This window comes from Hypanus sabinus, chromosome 22 (assembly GCF_030144855.1).
Source record: "Hypanus sabinus isolate sHypSab1 chromosome 22, sHypSab1.hap1, whole genome shotgun sequence".
Lineage (NCBI taxonomy): Eukaryota > Metazoa > Chordata > Chondrichthyes > Myliobatiformes > Dasyatidae > Hypanus > Hypanus sabinus.
The window spans coordinates 50,709,380-50,730,618 of record NC_082727.1 but is presented as its reverse complement, the minus strand read 5'-3'; the positions used below and the strand labels follow the sequence as shown (position 1 = coordinate 50,730,618).

Below are 21,239 nucleotides of genomic sequence, written 5' to 3'. Positions count from 1 at the left end.
CTGCCAAAAAAGATTCAGTCATGATCTTATTGAATAACTAAGCTGAAAGAACAGACCAAAGCCCTGTCTAGCTTTCCTTCAGATTCCGTGTTCTTTTCTGCAACAGAACTATAAAACCAATGGGATTGGATAACCAAGTGTGTTACAACCACAAACTCAGCAGCACATCAGACTCAGCAACTGTGCTCGTGAACATGTATGTGCCAGCTAATGATTATTTCATTATGGTGGTATCTAACTCCCTTCTTTTTGTTGTAGTGCTTGCTGAGACTTGAGCAGCAATGTTGCACTGCCTGCTTGTATTCAGCTTTGCCTGAGAAAGTGGATTGTCAAGTCGACTGCCACTAAAGACGAGTGCTATTCATTTTATATTTAGATATTCCTTTCAGCCGCGGTGTTGGCATCTGGTTTTCCATTTCAGAGTTTTAATCAACAGCCCTGTTTGGCCTGGTGCCTATTGTTTTCCTTTCCCTTAAAACCCTGGTCACATTAAAGTATGTGAACTATCGACACACTTCAGTGACTTTCTCTCCGCACTTGGGCCATATCTGAAAGCACTGACAGAGTCGAAGGCAAGGGAGGCAAACGTGATGTAAGGTTTGAGGTACACGAGGATTAATAAACAACAAATTATTTACAACATTCAAAAGTTTCGGCTGTGCAGATGCTTACTCATCCCAAGAAGGACAATTTTGAACATCACAATAATTCATTTCCCATTTCAGTTACTGCGCTGATAAACTGAATGTAATATCACATGGTATTGTGTTACCGCGTGAGCACACTGAAATTCTAAGCATATTTGGAAATGTCTCCATCTTGCACCTGCTGCATTCAGGCCTGCAACCTCCAATGCAGGGCTACATCATAGCTTGACCCAAGCTGGTCAAAGATCCACGTCTCATATTGAAACAACAACCATTTCTTTGCCTCCATGGGCACTGTTTGACCCACTGGGTTCCTCCAGCAGTTTGCTTTGTGCATGTTACGTTATGATCTCAAAGATTCAAAGCTATTATTATTATCAAAGTATGTATGCAGTGTAATACCCTGAGATTTGTCTTCCCACAGATAGCCATGAAACAGCCAAGAACATGCAACCTGTTTAAAGAAAATCATCAAGCCTCCAACGTGCAAAAAAATAAAGAACAGATCACAAAAGAGCAAAAAACAAATGCACCAAATCACAAAGTCATCAAAAGAGTCCAGGTACATTCAGATCCATATTAAGTCTTGTGCTGCAGGTTTTCTATGTTTCTATTCATCTAATGGCCAACAGAGTCCATCGAGGAGCAGTCTTATGTTAAGCTAGGAGGCATTACCTCCAACCCATGCCTCCCACCAACACTTTTCTCAGTCTTACACATCACTGAAGTGGAGCTAGGCCTTAGGACCAATGAAAAACAGTTCCCCATTTTACCTCCATATCAGAACCAAAATTACCCCAACCTCACTATCTCTGTCGTCCAGCAGAAATAAAAAACAGAAAAATGATGGATTTGCAGGTCAGTTGCGAGAGAGAAAGGTGGTCCAAAAGGCTTCCTCAGAACAGGGAAAGAGAAAAGAAAGCAGTTCTCATCATGCGAAACAGTGAAAGAGCAATGGGCAGAACTTCCAATTTCAAGTGGGTTAATGGGGACAATTTAAGTGCATTAAGTGGCTTTGATTGGGACAGCACACCAGACAGTATGGATGCGAAGGAAAAGAAAATATTTATTTATTTATGTAGAGATATGGCACGGAGTGGGCCTTCCAGTTCTTTGTGCCGCAACGCCACAGCAACCACCAATTCATTCCTAGCCTGATCATGGACTAATTTACAATGGACAATTAACCTACCAACCAGTACACCTTTAGACCGTGGGAGGAAACCAGAGGGCCCAGAGAAAACCAACACATTCCACGTGGAGAACGTGCAGACTCCTTAGAAATGACACCAGAATCACACTAACAGTTACATAACAGTTACAATGATGACAGGCAAGTTGAAATTTTGATACAAACGTGAAGAAAGTGAATTGCCTGAGATCTTGAAATGGTGTCCAGAGAGCCGCAAGATGCCCAGATGGAAATTGAGTTGACTCGCGTGGTTGATCAAACCACCCCTTGTGGTGTTCTCCGGGTCCCACACTCTCCTCATTAGTCACCTCCAGTCCAACAGAAAAGAAGGGTGGCATGGTAGCATAGCAGTTAGCACCAGTGACCCAGGTTTGATTCCTGCTGTTGTCTGTGAGGAGATTGTATGTTCTCTCTGTGTCCACGTGGGGTTTCTCCAAGGGCTCCAGCTTCTGCCCACATTCCAAAAAACGTACCAGATAGCAGGTTAATTGGTCACATGTGTAACTGGCAGTGCAGGCCCTTTGGGCGGTGTGGGCCTGTTACCATGCTGTATCTTTTAAAAAAAGTGGGTGGGGGGGGGGGAATCTTGTTATACTCAGTTCTGAGGGAACACCCAAGAAGGAGAAGTCAGTGAGTTTTGAAAGTAGGAAAACTCTGAGTACATTTTAGAATCTCAGCTGTTTCTCCTCACAGACCAGCAGCAGGAATTTCCTCACAAATTTCCTTTTCCCACACTGAAAGGAAGTACGAGGAGATGCAGCCAGGTCAGCTGTTGGTGAGCATGTGTTTAGTCCCTTTCACAACAAATCCTCTCTGTGAATAGTCTCTGACAACATGAAGCACGTTCACGATACATCAGTTCCTAAACTAACAATTAGTTGCCTGCTTAGACCCCTGCTCTATTGGCTTTACACTTCTGACTGTGTGGCTAAGCACAGCTCCAATGCTATACAGTATTTACATTTGCTGATGATGTAGGCCGAATCAAAGGTGGTGAGGAATCGGTATATAGGAGGGAGAATGAAAATCCAGCTGAGTGGTGCCACAACAACAACGTCTCACTCAATGTCAGCAAGACCAAGGAGCTGATTACTGACTTCAGGAGTAGGAAACCGGAGGTCCACGTGCCAGTCCTCATCAGGGCAACAGAGGTGGAGAGGGTCAGCAACTTTAAATTCCCCGGTGTTATCATTTCAGTGGACCTGTCCCAGCTGCTAACTGCAGTTATGAAGAAAGCACATCAGCGTCACTCCTTCCTGAGGACTTTGCGAAGATTTGGCATGACATTGAAAACTCTGCCGGATTTCTATAGTTATGTGGTGGAGAGTATATTGCTGGCTGCATCATAGCTTGGAATGTAAGCACCAATACACTTGAATGGAAAAGCCTATAAGAAGTAGTGGACACAGCCCAGTCCATCACGGATAAAGCCCTCCCTACCATTGAGTACATCTACATGGAACACGGTCACAGAAATGCAGCATCTATCATTAGGGACCCCCACCATTCAGGTCATGCTCTCTTCTCACTGCTGCTATCCAGAAGGTGGTATAGGAGCCTCAGGATTCACACCAGCAGGTTCCGGATCAGTTATTACCTCTCAGCCATCAAGTTCTTGAACCAGCGGGATAACTTCATTCAACTTCACTTGACCCCTCCCGCAACCAATGGATTCTTTTTCAAGGACTCTTCATCTCATGTTCTCAATATTTATCGCTTGCTTGTTTGTTTGTTTGTTTATTTATTATTTCTTTGTTTTCGTATTTGCACAGTTGGTTGTCTTTTGCACACTGGTTGTCCACCTGTTGGTGATGTCTTCCATCGATTCTATTATAGTTATTGGGTTTATTGATTACGCTCACAAGAAAGTGACTCTCAGGGATGAATATGGTGGCATTTATGCAGTTTGATAAGAAATTTACTTTGTACTTTGAACTGAAATGACTAGGGATACAGTATATTGATGTCTTGTCAGACTTGGCTATAAACTCTCCTCCATAAGGTAGATTTTAAATCTCTGGTAATTAATTTTCAGTGTAGCAAGATACTCCATTGTGAGGTAAGCCCGAACACAAATCCTTCGACTGAATCGTAGGAATAAGTACAAAATACAACAGAATACAGATAAAATACCAGAGCGTGTACACACATCTATCTCTCCGGAGAACAATAACCTCCCTTGTGGCAGTCCTTGTGCAGGGATGACCATATCCCAGGGAGCACTGATCAAACACGAGCTGCATGTGCTGCTTTTATGACTTTCTGGTGTGAAGAAATCTCCCAGGCGATTGTGAGAGGGTCAATGACCAGAAATCAAACTCGCCAAGCGTCATTATCCGCCTGCTGCACTGCTGCTGGGCTAGGCTCTGGATGATAAAAAGGGCAAGTGCCAGAAAACAGACGCTCTGGAAATATTTATCTCAATGGATATAGACACTGTAGAATCTTTCAGTGTATAGGACCCAAGGCCACATACATTAATCAATGTAACAGGTGACCATTCACCGGTTAGTGGAGAATACAGATGAGACACAAGTAACTGTAGATGCTCGGATCTGGCGAGCTGCTGAAGGAACTCAGGGCATCAACCAGCACCTGTGAGGGGAAAGGAATCGTGTAATTTTTGGGTCAATATATTGTATTAGGATAGCAGGCTCAAAACATCAACAATTCCTTCCTCTCTCACCACCCCCACCGATTCTGCTCAACTTGCTGTTATTTTTTTGCCACAGTACGATACAGCTGTACTTCTGCTGATGGCTCTCAGCTCCTTATGAATGTCCAGTTCGGAGCTGTTCGGCTGCCTCTGACTTTATTCTATTTATTGCTACGATACTGCCAAGCAACACAATGAAGACTATCCCTGGTGTTCAGAAAAAAAAAGTTTGCTCCAACAATACCAGTTTGGTGTGAGCTCTTACTGATCTGACAGACACATCCACAGCAAGTGGACTGGTGAAGATTATATCAAGTAGGTTTATCCCATATTGGTTCACTTGGCACCTGCTGTAGACTCCTTCTGCCAGCTCTGTCCTTCAGAACTTGTCCAGCTCATTCATTAGTGAGGCTATCAAGCCCTTGGTGAAGAATATTGAAGCGATCTATTCAGAGTACTTTCTGTGTTCTTGGTATGGTCCAAGCTTTTTCCTAGTGCTGCACTGTTTCACTGATTGAAGAAAGATTGCAGCCAGTAATCAGGTGGTTTACTTATTTTTGACCTAATACCATGAAAGTTCATAGTGTCTGCAGTGAATATCTTGCTTTGTCTCTTGTCTATAGGCCACCATGTTGCCACCACAGTGAGACAGATCACACTCAAGGATTATAATGAACGAATATGACATACTGTCTGTAAGAGATGATTATGTGAGGGTGACAACAGTATGTTTGCACCTTGACTAGTCTAAAGGTAATTCTGGGAGAGAAACAATCACCTCGTATCAAAGCTTGAAAGGGTTTGTAGCAAGCTCTAAATATTAATAATATTCATAGATATGTATAAGAAATTGATATTAATTTAATATTTTTGAAATTTTGAGAAATATTGTAATTAGAGAAACACAATAAGGCATGAAGAAATAAAGCATTGAAATAGAGTAGAGTAAATTAAGTTAAAATGTTTTTCTGTTTATACAACAGGGCCAGAAAACGTCACTGAAATGAAAGGGGATTGATAATACACTAGGTCTAATGCTTGTTCTACTTAAGTCCAGGATGGCTTTTAAACCTCCAAGAGGTCCACAACCTTGTCATGGCTTGGAGGCTTATGTGCCTCAATGTCCCAGAGCCAGGGCGTTATGCTTTGGCTCTTGGTAGGGTCACCTGTGCCAAACAGGTCAAAGGGTAGAGGTCAGACTAAGAGTGGTTCACTTGTCTTCCAGGTTCGGGGGTTCAGTTCAAGGCTAGCAACTCTGACTGGTCAAACAAAATTGTTACGGAAACAGCAATGAAGAATCCTTCTACATCTGAGTGACTGAGAACAAACAGGGATGGAGGAGCTTCATTGCTGCCCTAAACATCACCAGGTGTAACAGGCAGTAAAAAAAAAAGGGGGGTTTAAAAGCCGTCTGGATAAGTACCTGGATAGGAGAAGTTTAGAAAGCTATGGAACAAATGCAGGCAGATAGGACCAGGTCTCAGTTAGCACAGATGAGTTGGGCCAACAGCTTGATTCCATGCTGCAGACTCCATAATCTTGTTACCTGCCTCTGAATGCTGAAATTGTCAGCAAATTGGCAATTCATAAATTTAGGAAAATGCAATGCAAGATCGATCATCCTGTGGAACCATGTTAGTTTGTGATGGACCATAAGACTACAAGATACAGGAGCAAAACTAGGCCTTTTGGCTCATCCAGTCTGTTCCACCATTTAATCATGACTAATCCATTTTCCCTCTAAGCCCCAATCACCTACCTTCCCTATGTATCCTGTCATGCCCTGACCAATCAAGAAACTATCAACCTCTGCCTGAAATATACATCAATTCTTGGCCTCCACAGTTGCCTGTGGCAACGAATTCCACAGATTCACTACTCCCTGGCTAAAGAAATTCCTCCTCATCTCCATTCTAAAAATGATGCCTCTCCATTCTGAGGCTGTGTCCTCAGGTCTTAGACTCTTCCTCCATAGGAAACATCCTCTCCACATCCTCTCTATCAGGGCTTTTCACCATTCAATAGATTTCAATTAGTTCACCTTTTATTCTGAATTCCAGTGAATACAGGTCCAGAGCCATTGAATTCTCTCCATATGACCAGCCATTCAATGGAGTAGGTATTCATTGCATAGATGAGATAGTATTTTTAAAAAACTGACGCTAACTGCAAGCCATGAAACAGACATTTGAAATTTATGAAACTCTTTAAGATACTTTTTCAAAGAAATGGGTGATGTTTTTACAACTGGTAATAATCTAAGGCTTCTTATTTTCATGCCAAAGTGTATTCCCAACAATGAGTCATGATAGAGTTCTATTATTTGTCATAATCCTAATAGCCCTATAAGACTTGCTTTTATAAAGGGAAATGATTTTATCATTATTGAAGCCGAGTGAAAGATAGCAGTAAATGTCTACATAAAAAGGTTTTATTAATATTAAAATCTGAAATGATGAAAATCCTAATCCATTCTAGTTGAATTGTTAACAGCTTTTCAGATACAGACTCATTAAATACAGTTCGCATGATATCTGGATTTACTGTTGAACAGGTAAGAGGTTATCTATATCACATCTGACAGTGAAGACAAGAGTTATTTGATTCTAAAGTAGACTCAGTTAACTATTTTCATTTTCCACTGGAACATCAATTTCCATTTCTGCTTACCAGTGTTGGAAATTGTGCGCTGTTGACACCAAATGAAAATGGGATCTGGCTCGACTATGATACCTTTTGCAAAACAATGAACTGATGATAATAGTTGCCATTATTTATTTATGAAGTTGTTCTCTTTGATGAGAGAAGAAAATCTTTAGAAACCCTTAACATTGTCCTCCCCTTTCCTGTTTAAGTCTGAATATGTTGCAACTGCCCAAGATGCCTGGTATTTCTTGTTTGAAATACTAAAGTCACACTTCAGCCTTACCATTGCAGACAAGCACTTTTAATCACAGGTGATTATGACAATGACCTGATCCTTTACGATTTATTTGTAGATCTTCATCCAGCTGCTTATCTCTGCACTTAGCCAGTTGTAGAATGAAAACAGAGTAATTTCTTCATTTCCCAAGTTCTCACCATTTTTGGTGCTCTTCCTCAGAATCTATCCTTAGCACCCTCCATGTAGTTCACAAGTTGTGAATTGCACCCTTGTCTGTATCACCACCAGGTTAGCTTGTATTTCCCTCTGTGACATCACCAAACTGCTGAATTCTTCATTCATGCTTTTGAGCCTCTAATCTTGATGAATCTACTGAAATACTGATTTGTTTCCCTTGCTCTAATTTCAGAAAAAAAAATGAGGCCTTCAAATGCCTGCACTTGCATCAAGTCCTGTTCACCCTCTGTTCATGCTTGCGAAGTCTCTTTGATGGTTGACACCTTAATTTTAAAATTTTAGTCCTTGAATCCAAATTGCTTCCAAACGTTCTTACCTCGGGAATCTCCTGTACAATAATTGCCTGAGAGATCGTTGGCCTTCTCATTCTGACTTCCTCCTCATGCCAGAACTAAACACTCTACTGATCATACTTCCAGCTCCCAAGGGCAAAAGACCCCTCTGCCTTTCAACCTCCATTAACACACAGCTTAAAAGCAGCTTCTGAAGAATATTCTCAGCCCGAAACGTCAATTATCAATTCATTTCCATAGATGCTGCCTGACCTGCTGAATTCCTCAAACACTTTGTGTGTGTGTGTGTTGTTTTGCATATATTACCAAAGTTTCCTGGCTGTATCTGGTAGCTCTGAAGCAGGAGTTCTGAACCTGGGGTCCATGGATCATTTGCTTAATGGTATTCATCCAATGCATAACAAAAAGGTTGGGAAACCCTGCCCTGAAGAATGCCAGCAATGTTCGGCATTTCTCATTGAGCCAGTCCTGGGGATCGCTGGACTCAACAAGGCCCAATGGCATCATCTTTCCTTGAAGGCATTTCTAGCATTTAAGTCCGAGAAATCAGCCACTCCCAATCCACACCAAGCACTTCCATTGTATGTTCAGAATCTCCAATCATGTAGTGAGATTCCTGCCATTGCAATTGGGATTGTTATTTAATGTTACATACCTTACTTAATGTTCCCTAAATAATAACAGTCCTTCAATGCATTTGCAATTTTTATATATAATTCAATTTTAAGTATCTGCAGCTCTGAATATCAGTATTTAAAACCTATTTTTAAAAATCTCCTGGCTTTGACAGACGTTGAAGCTCTGTTCCCAGCTTTGTTTCCTAACAAAGGCACACAGGGTGATCTGGGGACAGAGCCTCACCAGTAGGTCTCCTAAGACCTGATGTCACAAGGCCACACTGGGGGCATTTATCAACGATCAAATATGTATCAGCCCTGGTAAATGAGGAATTTCAGTGAATGCTAATGCAAAAAATTAATTGATTTGTTTTCAATTAACAATCCCTTCATCAAAATATACAATTACCCAGTTGAAACTAAATACATATATATTTAAAAGGGAAATAGCAAAATGATTTATATGCAATGTGTTTAATAACACATCTAGTTGCCAGCTACATCTATAATTATATCTTATATATTGAAATTGAAAAAATGCTAAGATTAATAAAGAAGTCGCTGAATGCAGGAAAATTAATGAAAGAAATTATGTTAAAATGGAATAAGCAAAATGAGACAAAGGAATGAACTCGAAACAAATAAGTATTTTCTGTTACTATTAAGAAGTATCTTTAATTCAATTTATCAGAACATATTCAAGAATTTAAATATGACTGTATTAATACCAGAGTTAAAATCTATTTATGCAAAAAAATAAGCTTAGGAACAAAGGAAGGTAATTCAATTCTCTCCAGTTGAAGTCCTTTTTCTGAATTTATGTTCAAGACAGATTAGTCTGGATCAGTGCCAAGTGCATATCCTTCTTCCCTAATCAGCAACATATCCATTTCCGTCTTGAAAGCTTCCACAGATTGTATGTTTTAGTAGCATATATTTCATAGGTCTACAAACCTACATGTGAAAAAGAAGTTGAATCTTAAGTCATGTCCTGCTCGAGACTTCCTAAGCCTATAATTATGACCCTGCTTCTTTGCTTCCTGTGAGGGACAAGTGCCCAGCGAGGGACTCACGCACAGGAGGCAATTGACCCTGAGAGTAATCCTGTCTTCCTCTGTTTAGACATACTTAGCAATTTGCCCAAGATGCAGAACTGATGTCATTTGTTGATTTTTATTTTCTAAAGCTAGCTATCTATCCTTACTGGGAAGCATAAAACGGAAATGGAAAGAGCATGTAGAACTTTTCAATGTGAAGACTTTAACTCATAAATCAATTGTAATTCAAGAAAACTAGGTGTGAATCTAAGTTTATTACAAATATTTTTAAGTACCATAACATCAAAAAACTGCTGATATACTGGTTTCATTGTACTATAAATTTATCTTGAGCAGATGCCAATGACCAGGAGATCATTGGGGTTTGATAGATAATAAATACAGACAGTAGAAAATACTAAAAATACTTAGAAGAGTTAGAATAACAGAAAATTATGCACAGGGGGCATAGACATTAGATTAAGTGTCTTTACAGTTCCTTAAGGAGGTACATTAATGCATTTTCCCCCACATCCAACTTAATTCCCTACCTCCTCTGACCTCTTCAGAGGAATGATGAATCAATCCATCATGAGAATGGGAGCCAACTTCTACCCCCACATTATGCAGTTGAGTAGAGTAAATAATCTTGTCCTGCAGTCTCACTTAAATGCACTAACCACCTATGCTGGAATATATCTTACTGTGCCTTTATAAGACAGGCAATTCTAATACGGGGTGGACCTTGAGATCTCTTTTTGGATGATAGAAATATAAAAAGTTTTAAATTAGGTGTAACTAGTTTGGGTTCAGAAGAAGAATCTGTCTTTATGAAAACAAACAACTAGAATCATTATTTTTCAAGTACATACAAAATTTAATTTTGAAGTGAAATCTCCATGACAATCTTCATCACACTAATACAATTTGCACGTAAATTCAATTCCATTGGACTAGCTAACCTGATTTATCATCTTTTGAGCTACAAGCCATTACATTTTTCCAAATGATGAAAAAAACAAGTTATATGTCATGTAAATAATACATTAAAATTGGCAATTAACTGCCTAATTTTGATAGTTTTACAGGGCCTAGTCACTGCAAACAAGGGACTAGCAGAATTCCTAAAGATTGCAGTGGAAACTTCTTTTTCCAATGTATTTACACTTGGCCCTGCCACTTCAATGAATATCCAACGGGAATAACCAGGATCTATCCTGGGCTCAACACAATGCCACAATCCCAGAGAAGGTGTACCAGCAGTTCTACTTTTTAAGTGTTTTAAGGGATTTGGTATATTACATACTCCACATATGTAACCACGTACTCCATGCAAGTATTCTGACTGGTTGCGTTACCGCCTGGTATGGATGCTCCAATGGATTGCAAGCAGCCACAGAGGGTTGGAGATAGAGCCAGCTCCATCATGGGCACAACCCTCCCTCCCCACTGATGACATCTTCAAGAGGTGGTGCCTCAAAAAGGAGGCAAATATCACAAAGGGTCCTTACCATCCTCTTCTCTTGCCACCATCGGAGAGAACGTACAGGAGTCTGAAGCACACATTCAATGCCTTAAAAACAGGTTTTTCCCCTCTGCCATCAGTCGTCTGAACAGTCTATGGACACTACCTCAATATTCCTTGTGTTTAACAATTTATTTAGTAATTTATAGTAATTTTTGTCTCTTTGCTCTGTACTGCTGCTGACAACATATACGTCAGTGATAATAAACCTAATTCTGATTCTGAAAAACACAACCCATTGCTTGTTCAAATGCCATGCAAAATTGCCGAAGAAATGGTATGGGCACATCTGAATCCTTGGGTAATCAATGTTTCCTATAGCACATTTCCTAGAATGGCAAATACTCTCATTACTTGGAGTAAATGAATACTTGTCATGCCCAAATTTCGATAATAAGTGTTAACAGTCTATTCAAAAGCAATATATCACATCCAGGCTCATTTCTTTGCTTCACATACAATATTCCCGCCACTGTCTGTAAGGAGTTTGTATGTTCTCCCCATGATGGCGTGGGTTTCCTCTAAGTGCTCCAGTTTCCTCCCACAGTCCAAAGATGTACTGGTGGGTAGGCTAATTGATCATTGTAAATAGTCTCGTAATTAGGCTTTGATTAAATCGGGGGTTACCAGGCAACATGGCTCTATGCTGTATCTCTACAAATAAATACTGTAAATGTATTTCTTCAATGGTGTCCATAAGACAAGAGATGCAAGAGACTTCATTTGGTGTGATCAGCAGGTCAGTCATCAAGTTACTGATGTAGGGTGTTAACCTGTAACATTGACCACTCCTCTACCTCCACAGAATCTGCCCAACCTGCTGAGTTCTTACAGCAATAGTATGAACAGACCCTGGCTCTGTTTTTTCTGGGAAACAGGCTACTTATTGCACATTTCATGGTCAACTCCAGACCCCAACTATCTTCTGACATATTTACTTAGCTTCTGCAGCCCCACCTGAATAAGATTGTAGAGCTGCCAGAGCTATCAAACTCTTCGATCTAGAGTGGGAGGGAGGAAGACAGTAAATAGAAGAGAGTGATACAATTGGGAACTGTTTCAGTAACTCAAAAACAAATACAGGTTGATGGGAGTAGGCAGTTTAAATGGTTTGGCACAGACGAGATGAGTGAAAGGGCCCGTTTGTGTGCCCTACTTTTCTATGACTCCAACTCTGAAATGAATGCATAATTAAATTTGATTTTAAAGACAATAAAGTTTATGACAATATTCAACAGGTTAGGTAGTGTCTGTGAAAAGAGGAAATTATGCTTCAGGTTAAAGAGTCTTCCACAGATGCTGACTGACCAGCTGGGTATTTCCATCAGATTATTTGCTTTTGCAATTATTTTCTTTCCGACTTCAAGCCACTGCATTTTGTTGACATTTATTGAATATGTTTGACATATCATTGCATACAGTAAAGTACAGCATCAGACTCAAAAAATAATTAATTAGTCTCCTGCTTTAGTTTCCAGATTTTGTTTAACACTCAGTGATTCTATTTATTCCATTTACCATGACGAATAAAAACATTCTGCAAGACTTTAATTCTCTTAAGGAAGCTCTCTTTACATTTATGACATGCAGCCAACAAAATGGATGCTGTCCCTGAAAATGGAGGCTTTAAAATATTTATAAAGCATTTGACATATGATGTTAATGTGTTTTAATTTAAATGTAGCCCTCTGCTACAGTGAATTAGGCAATAATGAATGACAAGGTCAATGCTGTTGGTAGGAATCTGTGAGCAGAAATTTAATTTAAACACATGATTAATTACAGACAGAGCAGGGTCAGTTTAATGAATGTTCTGTTCGGTAGGACAGCACTTCCGTGGTCACCAGCTGATTTGCTTAGTAACAAAGTTAACTCTTTTAGCTTGTGCATTGGGGATTGAACTGACTGCCCCAGTCTGTGATGGACATTCCACTGGCATGTTGCAATTGTAACTGTATCCAGTAAGGCTGATCCTTTCTTTAAACATTTTCTTGTTTATTTTGATTAGCAAACAAAAGGTTCAAGCCACAAGATACAAGCTTGACAACTGTGTTTTTTTCCTAAAAGGCTGATATTTTATGCAGCTCCCTCAAGTGTTTATTTTTGCAACTTACTCTCATCTCATGCAGAACAGCGATTTATTGTGAATTTAAGATAAAAAGCATGATCAGAGAATTGTAAAAAAAAATAAGGAAAATATAATCCTTAAGTGCAATTACATGAGCTACATTGGGTCTCTTCACGAAGGGGCTGCATTAGGACTCATCGCTGACCCAATGTGCTACAGAAAACCAACCTCCATGCGTATTGTTCACGTCAGCTCGCTTTGGGTTTCCACACCGACTCAATGTGGTGCAGAATATAGAATGTGGTGGATGTAAGGGATATCTCACTCCATGCTGACTTCAGAATGAATTCTTGATGAGACCAAACTGCAAGGCTGAATACTTTTTAATTTCAGTTCCTCGGCTTTATCCCAGCCACATCTAGTGCACCCCTTTCTTTCAAATATGGCCACTGACCTTCATTAAATAGCTAGCTGAGGGTAAGTTTTTATTTTTCTTTGACAGCCAACGACCTGATAGAGAACTTCGTCGGTCGAGCTGCGTCTGAAATGGGAATGGAATGGTTGACATTTTAGATCGAAGCCCTGCATCAGGACCAGGAGTGGAGAGGGGAGATGGTCAGTGTAGAGAAGAGAGGAGGTATGGTGAGACTGGAGCCCATCAAGACTTGTCAACTGAGGAGGAGGTGAAAGGTGATTTATAGGTTGTGGTAGGGTAGGGGAGGAGAGAGAGAATAGGGTTGGGGGTGTTGGCTGGAGCAACAAAAGGAGCAAAAAAAATGAGCAGATAGAGGAAAGTGGAGGAAGGGGAGAGTGAAGGTTGGAGACAGCTGCTGGATGTAAAAAGCAGGAATACAAAAGACTACCATTGCTGGATTCTGATAGGAAAGGATGATGGGAATCAATAGGGGATGGGTAAATAGCAGGCACAAGCGGAACCCAGTTCCTTCCATCTCTCTGTTTCTTCCTTTATTTTAGTTAGCATAAATAATTTTAATTATTCTACATAATTTCATCAAGGCTTACTTTTCAAAAAATATATATTTTATTAAATTGCACGCCAACAGTCTTTAAGTATCTCTGATCATCAAGAACAATTAGAGACAGTGAAAAGAAACGTGAACTGTCAAAGGGCCATTTGGGTGCTCCAAGTTTCCAGCATTTGAGGCCTGGGAATCATTCACAGGCCACTCTGTCTCCAGGACACTGGGAACCATGCAGTCACACAAAAAAAGTACACTTGTGTGGAGTATATGGTTGAGAAACGGCCAACACAGACTAAGAGACAAAGGCAACAGAATCATCAGTACTTATCAGCACAAAACCGTTCCATAATAATAATTATCCTAAATACCTAGATCACAAACTCAGCTGATAAGATTAATTATAGCAAAGTGGAAGCAGGGAAGGCCCTGAGACAGACTTTTTATTGTCTATATATCCGATGATTGCTAACTTCATCTCGTCTAGAAGATGTGAGCATCAAGGTCCAATGTTAAGGCTTCCTGGGTTCTCACTGCGTAGGCACCATAAATATACCCTGCTCCTTTGTACAACTAAGTAAATATTTCCAGACTACTCTGAAAACATAAATGCATTATAGTGAAGAAATAAATAAATGAACATTTTATATTTTACCATCACCAAAATACCATCACAGTCAATTATGCAATTCAGTTAGAAAAAAATCTTATACAGTACTGTGAAAAAATCTTGGTCACATATATACAGCCAGGGTATGTAACACTTCTGCACAGTACTGTAGTAATTTTATGTATTGCCTGAACTGCTGCCACAAACTTCATGACATATGTGAGTGATGATAAACCTGATTCTGATATGGGTCTCTATTGTCGACTGAGAGTGGGAAGGGATAGGGAGAGGGGAATCATAGTTGAGAAAAGAGGAAGAGAAAGGGGAGGGAGCGGGAAGTACTGGAGACATTCTCTAATGATAAATAAACCAAATGTTCAGAATCAAATGACCTTGTCTGGTATCTCAGGGCTGGATATGTCTGCACCCACACCACGCCCCACCCCCAGTACTCCTTTTCCGCCACCTGTCCTACGCCCCTCCCTTGCTATTCCCAACATCCTTAGTTCCTGCCAGATTCACAAGTACACTCTCTGCTTCATGTAATCGAATACAGCACTGTGCAAAAGTCTTAGGCACTTTGTACAGTACTATAGCTCACGACCATCTTGAGGGAAAGAGCTTTCATTATAATGAATCCGACTGTAACCAAAGTGTACATATTAATGGGTTAAATACTGTTTCGTCCGGTCTGTAGAATTCCCTTTTATACTTTCACTGGAAGCCCTGTTAAAGAAGCATTATGGTATTTTGTCTGGTGTACTGTACTCTTGACAGGAAAATCTGAAAGCATAAAATGTAGAGTGATGTTGTGGCTTACTGTAAGGTTGAATAAAGTTCACTACAGTTTGACATCTGCAGGTTTAGTTGGTGGTCCTCAGAAAGAGACATTTTTGAATTATTACTCTAAACCACAGCTGTAAAAATAAAAATAATTAAATCTGCAATTGAACAAATTTAGATCTCAATACAGATAGGTAGAAGGCAAGCACGTGAGCTTCAGCAATTTAAACTCAAACTGAACAGCAATAAAAAAGTTGATGGCACTAAGTAATTGTTGGTACCTTTGAAAACAATTATTCTTTCAAATTTTGCAGTGGATGGAAAAGTAGCTCATTGTGTTTTGTCATTATTATGTTCACTGCGCTACCTTTAACGCAGTAGCAACAGAACACAGGTTATTAAACAACTTTTGATGAATTCTTCATCACTGTTCAGGATAACCTTACTAGCTACCAATGTAGCCTACAGCAACCAGTCCCTTGTTTAATGTACATGGGTCTCATTAGAACAGAAGTCTGATCTTTTCCAGTCCTCATCTAACTGCTGTTATAATTTGTCCACGTCAAAAGGAAATGGAGAGTATTTTAAGAATGACAGCTGCTGGCATTGGCAAACTAATTTTGAAATAACTTATCAATTTCCACTTTGCATGCAACACTAAAATGTCTTTTTAGGGCAGTTATATAATGCAGTGGTTCTTTTTTTTCCAGTCTGCACATTACCAACTTTATAAATCTGATAATAGAGACAAAGTAAAAAGTGTAATAATAAATCGTAAAATTGAATATGATGTTTTCAATCACACATTGCTGCTCTCATGGCATGCATGTTTAATGAAATGTTGCAGTTCAGATTTAGTAGAGCAAGACAAAGTTACCAGAGAATTCAAGCTCTTTCAAGCTGGAAGGCTTTGCTGTTGACAAATAACAATGCTACATGTTTTAAGCAAAAATGTAAAAGTAATAGTGTCATTAAGATAGTTTGTCATAATATTTGTCTCAAAGTTTGAACTTATATCTATGATGTCAATGAATGTTCACTATCACTTGGCACATTTCACTAACTCTTAGAATTTGTTGATTAATGCTTACTTAAGTTAAGAATAATTTAAATTTAAATAGAACTATTAGAGTTACAATATATTTACCAGAAGCTACACATCATTAAGCAGAACACAATCATTGCCTTAGGCATTACATATGTCATCAATTTGGAACATTACTGCTACTCACTTATTTCTTTCAAGTTCGATGATCAGCTGTTTGCCTTCAGCTTCAATTAGGAATTTGGTCCGCATTGGATAGTTCTATGGTAAAAATACAAAATTCATATTGAAATGCTAATTAACCTACATCGTACACTAAAAATTGTTGTTTATATGTATCTCAGATTACTTGGAGTAATGCTTGGTCTATTCACCATTTCATTGTGGTTTCTATCCAGCTATCACTGAACTGTGATGAAAGCTGGCAATGCGCATTATAATCAACGCAGCCTAGCCAACAACAGTGCTTCTGTGACACAGAAGAGGCCAGTTCACAATTCTGAGAATACCAGAACTCTTGAGTACAGTGAAGTGATTATATGACATGGCACACTTTTCTTCAGGGATAGAGAATGCCAAGTTTAAAGTTTGCGCCACTTTATTGCTTACACTTGGAAGACATGAGCGTGAGTGGCCATGGTTTAAAAAAATACATGAATCAAGTTTATTTGTGTTCAACTTTCACAGCCCGTGCAGATCACGTGGTCTCTTAGCAGTCATCTTGCAGTGCAAGGGTTGAATTACTTGGATTTATCCAGAATCTGCAAGGAATAATAGTTATTCGAGTAATATCTTTGAAAGCAAATTTAATCATGAATTTCATAACCTTTCATAAGAGTATTACTTAACAACTTTTATCAGCATAGCATTGTCTATATATATACTGTGTACATTTCCCAAAATTGTCAGTATCAATAATATTCCTAGCCCCCAACAATGTTGAAAATTGCCTCATGCTATATAAACAAATTATATCTTTCCATAAAGGTGAAATTCATCCACCTTAAAAGCTGATTTTATACCTGGGGAAGATGATGCTAATTGTCTTGAAGTCTTTTATGAAACAGAAGAACAAAACCTTGATATTTGATGGCTAAATCCAGCTTCATTTCTTTATCCCATGAAACCACATTACGGATATAACTATGGTCAAAGGCTTTTTGAACTTTACCTCCAAGCCAACCTTTGTTTCTTTGCTTGTAGACTGTTCCCTTTTCCTTTCCAACAACCATCTTTGACCTTTCTTGCATTCTATTTACCAATAACCTTTCCTTTGATTCTGTTCTCTTTTCTTGTATCTTAAACTTTTCAGAGTTTTAATAAATCCTGGTGTTAACCCCATATCTGTGCCTGGATATGTTGCCTGACCTGCATATGGTTTTCTTGCTGCTGCAATCAGGTAGAAGGTACAAGAGTCTCAGGACCCACACCACCCAGTTCAAGAACAGTTACTACCCCACAACCATCAGGCTGTTGAACAAAAGGGGATCACCACACTCACTAGCCCATCCACTGGGATGTTCCCACAATTGATGATCTCACTTTAAGGAGACTTTATCTTTTTATTTCATGTTCTCATTATTTATTGTTTTTTTTTCTATTTGCATTTGCATAGTTTGTTGTCTTCTGCACTCTGGCTGATCTTTTCTTGATCCCATTATAGTTACAATTCTATAGATTTGCTGAGTATGCCCGCAGGAAAATGAATCTCAGGGTGGTATATGGCGACATACATGTACTTGATAATAAAATTGACTTTGAACTTTGAACTTTTAAGTATCTTCACCACTTTGTTTCTTAGTGTTGTTCAACATACGTACCCATCTCTCCTATTTTGGTGCAGTTGTAAATATAACAACCTTCCTCTTCCCAAATCTTTACAATAGTTAGATCGAATCTCATTGCCCAATGTTCTATCCACTTAATGGCCCTGTACCAATTAGTGACCCTATATCAAAGGAAATGCATGTGGCTGTGTTTACTGTTTGACATCCAAAAGAGCCGAAGTGTATCTTCAGAGTCTATGAAGAAAAGTTCTCATGAAAATAATCTTATGTGAGAAGTTGGTTATAAAAATCCACACCTTGACTGGCCATATGTTAATCAGGAAGATTTGAATATAATTATTGATCAGTCTGCTCTACATGAGCATGCCATGGTTCATTATGCATGGGGGAGTTTATTCTGGTGAGAAAAGAGTCTAAGGTACTGATGCAGCTAAACCATGTTCAGAGAGATTTCCCTAGATTGTCTGGCTCTAACTAATAGAGGAAAATAAGGTCAGAATGGGCCAGGTTTCCATGTAAATCCACACACTGACCTTATTACTTGTGGAACCAGGAAAATATACTCTTTTAACAGAAATTTATGATACTCAAATCAAACCCTTCATTTTAATTTACGCTTAGTTTGCACAGATTACTAAAACAGATGATTTTATACTTTTGCTGCTATCTCAAGAGTAAACTTCACAGTGACAAAATATGTTATTGTAGCTTGGATGAATTCTGGCATCTATAGCTATTACAATCTGCATGTTCTTCAAAATAAAAGTACCCCCAAGAAAAACAAAATTCAGGAATGATAAAAGCTGAGGTGTTTCCTTCAAATGCATTTTGAAGTGTTAGAGTTTAATTTCTCCCAGGTAGCTGTGTTGATTTTGCTGCTGTTCCACTGCCAAAGCTAAAACTTATAAGACATTAGCTGTCAGAAAAAAACTACTAGAATCATTCCATTTTTGTCTACAAAACATCATATATTTTCCAAGATTAAATCAGAAACAAATTAATCATGCAGGGTTCCAATTCCTTATACTCACATCTGAACAATGGAATAAAGCTGATATATAATTCAAGGATAGTGGCCAAAAGCCCTGTGTACTGTGCCTTAATGATATTAACTGTAAAACACTTTAAATGACTTCTAAAGTGTTTTTCTGAAATTTGGATAGGGTGTTTCTTGTTCATCAGAAAATCATGCATTAATGATTAATTTTCATTAATCTATGGAAACACTTCTCAGTGAAAAAACTGTTGGAAAGCAAAAAGATATTAATATTTTTATCCTTTCTCCTCAGTTTCAATTGCAAATTTGAGAAGTAACTGGATAATGTCGTTCAAATTCCTCAAGGCAGAAACATCAGACCTTACAGGTGTACTCAACCATAATCTGGTTTTTATTGGATGTTTCTGACTAATATTAAATGAATATTTAGTTATTTAAAATAGATATTGACCGAAAAAAAAAATCCTGTCATTTTCAATTAGCATTATTTTCAGAATGGGGATTAGAAGCAATCTCATTCCTCCTAAGGAACAACACCTCATATTCCACCCGGACTGTCTCCAACCTGACAGAATGAATGTCGAGTTCTAAGACTTTAGGTTACCTCCCAGGCCCACACACTTTTCTCTGTTTTTTCTTCTCCTCCTAATCTACCTGGCCCCATCATCCTATCTCTTGCCCCTCCACCACCCTTTCTATCTACCAAACCCATGCACTCTTGTCACTGGATCCCCCCCCCCCACCTCTTTCTCTTTATTCCATGCATGGCTGTCCTTTCCTATCAAATTCCATTATCTTCAGACCTTTGTCTCTATCACCAATCATCTTGTACTTTCTAACATCGTCCTCACTCCCCTCCTCCCTCATATGCTTATCACCTGGATTCACCTGTCTGCTCTTGCTCCACCCCTTTCCTCCACTTGTTTATACTGGCAATCTCACCTCTTTAAATTCATTTGAAGGATTTTGACTCAAAATGTTAACCGCCCATTTGCCTCCATAGATGCTGCCTGACCTACTGAGTTTCTCCAGAATCCAGCACCTGCAGTTTCTTGTATCTCCATGTCACTATTCTTAACCATGGCCTTATAATCTATTGTAATTCTTTTAAAAAAATCTTAAATTTCCTTCCTCATCCTTTCCAACAGCCCTTTCAAGAATATAACATTTCATTGAAAAGACCTTTTCCTTGTCATCCCACTGGTTATTTTTTCCAATATTTTTAAATTGCCTCCGTAGGTCACCCATTCTTCAGACACTGGAAATAATTTCTCCTTATTTTTTTTAATCAAACCATTCAAGATTTTCTAATATTTCCTTCAAATCTTCTTTTATCCTCCATGCCCTTTGAAAATAAAGTTCAAAGTAAATTCAAAGTATACTCATTATCAAAATACACACTGTATATGTCATCATATACTACCCTGAAATTAAGTTTTCGTTCAGGTAATCTCAGTAGAAGAAAGAAATGCAGTAGAATCAATGAAAAACTGCACACAGATATAGACTGACAAACAACCAACGTGCAAAAGAAGACAAGCTGTGTAAAATCAAAAATAATATAATAATAAATAAGGCATTAAAATAAAAAATAATAACTTTAGTTGTAGTGTCCTTGAAATTGAGTCCATAGGTTCAGTTGTGGTATCAGTTCATTTCAATTCGAGCTATTCCAGAAAACTGATTCTCCTCTGTTTAACGTTCTTCTAAATCGCTCCTATACACTCTTTCAAGTGCTCATTCTATTCCTACGGCGTAGAGTACTGCTTTAAAAACAACATCAGTTCAGTGTTTTTTTTAATATACTGGTGAAGCATACTTTAATTCTCTCAATGTTTTCTGCAGAGGGCCAGCTCAGAAGGGATTACTAGTTGATGGGAA

General features: G+C 38.8%; 1 protein-coding gene across 2 annotated transcripts in view; it reads right to left on the bottom strand.

The window, feature by feature from the left end:
• Positions 1 to 21,239, bottom strand: part of LOC132379600 (disintegrin and metalloproteinase domain-containing protein 12-like) — a 364,937-nt gene that overhangs the window by 267,686 nt on the left and 76,012 nt on the right. For both annotated transcript variants that reach the window (XM_059947703.1, XM_059947705.1), the window contains one exon: positions 16,762 to 16,835. In XM_059947703.1, coding sequence (XP_059803686.1) covers positions 16,762 to 16,835 — 74 coding nt within the window. The remainder of the gene's footprint in view (positions 1 to 16,761; positions 16,836 to 21,239) is intronic.